This window comes from Berghia stephanieae, chromosome 11, assembly GCF_034508935.2.
Source record: "Berghia stephanieae isolate SIO BIC M18660-M18661 chromosome 11, UCSD_Bste_1.3, whole genome shotgun sequence".
NCBI classification, from domain to species: domain Eukaryota; kingdom Metazoa; phylum Mollusca; class Gastropoda; order Nudibranchia; family Aeolidiidae; genus Berghia; species Berghia stephanieae.
Genome location: NC_088370.1, coordinates 4,532,838 through 4,537,447, shown reverse-complemented (window position 1 = coordinate 4,537,447; position 4,610 = coordinate 4,532,838). Strand labels below are relative to the sequence as shown.

The 4,610-nt window shown below is 36.1% G+C and overlaps 1 protein-coding gene across 1 annotated transcript in view; it reads right to left on the bottom strand.

Moving 5' to 3' along the window:
- Positions 1-1,250, bottom strand: part of LOC144957226 (membrane-bound glycerophospholipid O-acyltransferase 1-like) — a 38,219-nt gene extending 36,969 nt beyond the window's left edge. The window contains exon 1 of the mRNA XM_078888297.1: positions 1,120-1,250. Coding sequence (XP_078744423.1) covers positions 1,120-1,194 — 75 coding nt within the window. The 5' untranslated portion in view covers positions 1,195-1,250. The remainder of the gene's footprint in view (positions 1-1,119) is intronic.
- Between the last annotated feature and the right edge of the window lie 3,360 nt (positions 1,251-4,610).

Here is a 4,610-nt window from a genome sequence, read left to right as displayed (position 1 = left end):
AATCATCAAATAAATAATAATGTGAAATTGAATGTAAGCTTCAATTTAATTACAAAAACAGGTCAAATGAATGTTTCGGGTTTCCCCTTTATCAACAAAACAGGATGAATGAAACACCACAGATGAATGTTTCATTCATCCTGTTTTGTTGATAAAGGGGAAACCCTATTGGGGATTTGAACCCAGGACCTTCCAGTTCAGATCCAAACAGCTTGACCACTACGCCTCAGATCCACTTGACTTGTGGAGATATTTAATCATGTCTACTTAGAAGAAATTTAAAAAATTGGAATGCTAGTTTTTATTTTGTTTGTTATTTTGAATGTCAGTTGCATATTAGAAGAAGAAGACAAAACAAGACATACAGATGTTTGTTATGTTAGCTGTCGCTCTGTTAAAGTAAGCAATATCTATTAAGTTAGGTGTCTATCAATGCGATATCTAGTCATTTCGATTTATTTTAATTTATTCACAAGTACATAAAATTGACGCAAATGAAAATAACAATAATGGTAAAATTATGGTAATCATCAACACGTAATCTTTGGTCAATTACAAATTGAAAGTCCAGTTAGTGTTAGAGATTTGAAAGAAAGTAAAAAACCCTTCTTAAGGAACACAAATCAAAGTAACTGTGGTCTAAAGGAAAACCTTTTGCAACAACTTCTCAGGATATCCAAATAAAATCAGGACAAGAAAATACATATTTCTGATACTGATATTCTTAGACGGACACAATCCTCTACAGTCACTCTGATGATATGGGTGAATAACAGAATTTTCTCTGAACTCTTCTTCTTCTATTCTAGACAGTTATAATTAAAATTTCTCATTCGGGAGATCATTCTATTCAAATATCTTATTCATTGCTACAATAGTATATCAAAGTCATGAAATCAAATTAATGATAAATTGCAGCATGTAATAAAAGTAAAGACATTGGGTAGATCTATCATTATCAACGGGCAATAATCGAACGCCGGGATAGAGATTTTTTTTTTTGGCAGATGAGCTGAGAATGAGAAGAGTGACGGACGTCTTCAACTTATTGATCAATAAATGCGAAATAATTGCAATTGTGAACAATTTTTGGTATCAAACAAATAGTTTTAACCCTACCTGGTCTAGGGGAATATTGACTTTTTCAGAAACAGGCAAAAAGAATCGAAATCCAGTATATAATGGAGATGCCATTGTTATTTAGCTGAGCCGATGCGATGAGCCAGACTGAAACGACTGCATGAATTCACCTCTGAACTCTGACCTCAACCTTAGCGATTTCATCTTAGAAATTATGTTTCGCATTTTACCTACGATTTTCCTTCTCGTCTTCTTCCACATCCTCCTCATCCTACGATAAATACTCTTCCTGTTTGTTTTCACGTTCCGCAATATCTTCCTCCTCACCCCTCACCCATTTTCCTTTGTCGTAGTTGTCTTCCTCCTCCTCCCCTTCTCCTTTTTCTCCTCCTCCTGCTGCTACTACTGCTACTTCAATTAGTAATGATGATGATTATGATGATGATGATGATGATGATGATGATACATGATGATAATGATGATACATGATGGAGATGATAAAAATAATAATGATGATGATGATGATGATGATGATGATGATGATGATGATGATGATGATGATGATGATGATGATAATAATAATAATAATAATAATAATAATAATAATAATAATAATAATAATAATAATAATAATAATGATGATGATGATGATGATGATGATGATGATGATGATGATAATAATAATAATAATAATAATAATGATGATGATGATGATGATGATGATGATGATGATGATGATGATGATGATGATGATGATGATGATGATAATAATAATAATGCATGAATGATGATGCTTACTATTTGACTATATGAAAACATACCAATACAGTAAGGTGAATAAGATATTCTATGTCGTGCGGCTATGTGGTCTTGTGGTATAACACTCGCTTTCGGATCGGAAGGTCCTGGGTTCGAGCCTCGCTCAGCGCATAGTTGAGTCCTTGGAAAAAGACTCTTTCTCTCATTCTCTCACTGTACTCAGGTGTAAAATGAGTACCTGGGCCGTTCACAGCGTTGTCTCTGTCGAAAAAATTGTAATATCGCCTAACAGGCGTCATGCCTCGTTCTACATGTCACGTGTTGCTGTAAAGCGCTTTGAGCACATTTAGTGGATATTGCTCTATATAAACGCTCATTAAAAATAAATAAATCAAATAATATGCTTCAACAGTCGTAACGTCACTTCCCTCGTAATGACGCATGGTAACTTAGTAACTGGCATTAAACTATCGGAGCAATGGCGAACGCCCTTATGAAATATTTATCCGACGAGCATAAACGCATATCCAGATGGAAAAAAACAAACCATCATTAATCTGATCATGTTTTGACTTTTACACATTCTGATCACAAGACATACTTATGAAACGTTCTAGCCGGCATGAAGAATAAAAAGTACAGATTTCCTTTGTTTAGAACCACGATGGCCGCCGTTGCTGGGCGACGTGACATCAGACTATTGAATCCAATTGAATATATGAAATACCATCCAATCCACGAAATAGCATTACAAGAATAAAACGAAACGGACGACTCGAAGCTGACTGACAGACAAGCTCTTCGCTCTGATCTGCTATCTCACTTTTTTTTCTATTTCACCCCGAACATGCTTAATTCATCCAAAGACCACTACCCCCCCCCCCCCCTTTTTTTTTTTCTCATTAAATAATGTCATTTACGAATCTCAAAGAGCTGTTAGATGTTTTATATTCAGATGAAAATTTCCTGTCAAAACATAGCTCATGATAGATATTGAATATTATAATCTTTTAATAATTCTGGTCAAAAAGAGATAACTATGTAAATGTATGTTTAGAGAAATATTATTATGGATTATTTCCCTTAGACTACTAATTTTCTTAATGTAATAACTGCTTAAACGGAAAATAAATGGGAGGTTATCCATGTTGTTCAATCTTCCCAATAGATAGAAAGAAGATGACGTCAATCAGGCCTTTGTTATTGTTGTTTGACATCCATTCCTATGAGTAATTCTCAGTAAACTGTATTAACCAGACTATAAACGTTTAAGGTTACACATAGTTATGTGTGTTGGTCTGTTATAGATAGTATGCGCTTGGCTAAGAAGCTCATAACATTGCCATCCGGAAGTATAACGGACCAACATACAAAACTGTGTGTATCCATGAACGTTTATATTCAAGTTAATACAGTTCAGTGAGCATTACTCATAAACACGGATGGCAAAAAACAATAACAAAGACCTGAGTGACGTCATCTTCGAACTATCTTTACTTCCGGATGGATGGCAATGTTGTGATCTTCTTAGCCAAACGCATACTATCTATAACTGAAAGGTCCAGAAACGCGATGGATAAAGTCTAACACCTTTCATGACGCCACCAAATTAATCAAATTTATCTCGCTGTTCTCTATAATCATGAGGATATTACATCTTGTGCGGCTATGTGGTCTAGTGGTATGACACTCGCTTTCGGATCGGAAGGTCCTGGGTTCGAGCCTCGCGCTCGGCGCATAGTTGAGTCCTTGGAAAAGGCTCTTTACTCACATTCTCTCACCGTACTCAGGTGTAAAATGAGTACCTGGTCGTTAACAGCGATGTCTTTGTCCGAAAAATTGTAATATCGCCTAACAGGCGTCATGTCCCTTCCTACATGTTAAGTGTTGCTGTTGGCCAGTGACCCCTTGTAAAGCGCTATGAGCACGTTTAGTGGATATTGCACTATATAAAAGCTCAAAAAGTTTTTTAAAAATTTGTTTTCTTGTCTATGTGTGGCGACGATGGCACATTGAAAGAAACCCCGCATCAAAAGATTTGGCCAGAAGACACGTTTTTCAAATAACTATAAATTTAAACAGACCTGCCTCCTCCTCCTCCCCCTCCTCCTCCTCCTCCTTCTTCTTCTTCTTCTTCTTCTTTTTCTTCTTCTTCTTCTACTACTACTACTACTACCACTTCTTTCTCTTCACCGTGTTTGTTGATAAAGGGGAAACCAGAAACGTCCACATTATATAGATAATAGTTATTAAATTGAATTTTACATTAAATTTCACATTGCTATATATTTCTTTGAGCTTCAAGCAGCAACAGTTACATTATTTATCTAGTGTCGTAATCTTACACCTTAAGTACACATACTGGCAAATAGGTACATGTAACCTACACTTTACACCATATCTAAAGATTTTTTAAAAATCACGTGACCCATCTACCCTGGATAGACATTTCTTCAATTCTTACTTGATTTGCTTAAGAGAAAAGAGGAGGAGGAGGAGGAGGAGGAGGAGGAGGAGGAGAAGAAGAATAAGAAAGAGGAGGAGGAGGAGGAGAAGGAGGAGGAGGAGGAGGAGGAGGAGGAAGAGGAGGAGGAGGAGGATGAGGAGGAGGAGGAGGAGGAGGAGAAGGAGAAAAAGAAAAAGAAGAAGAAAAAGAAGAAGAAGAAGAAGAAGAAGAAGAAGAAGAAGAAGAAGAAGAAGAAGAAGAAGAAGAAGAAGAAGAAGAAGAAGAAGAAGAAGGAGAAGAAGAAGAAGAAGAAGAAGAAGAAGAA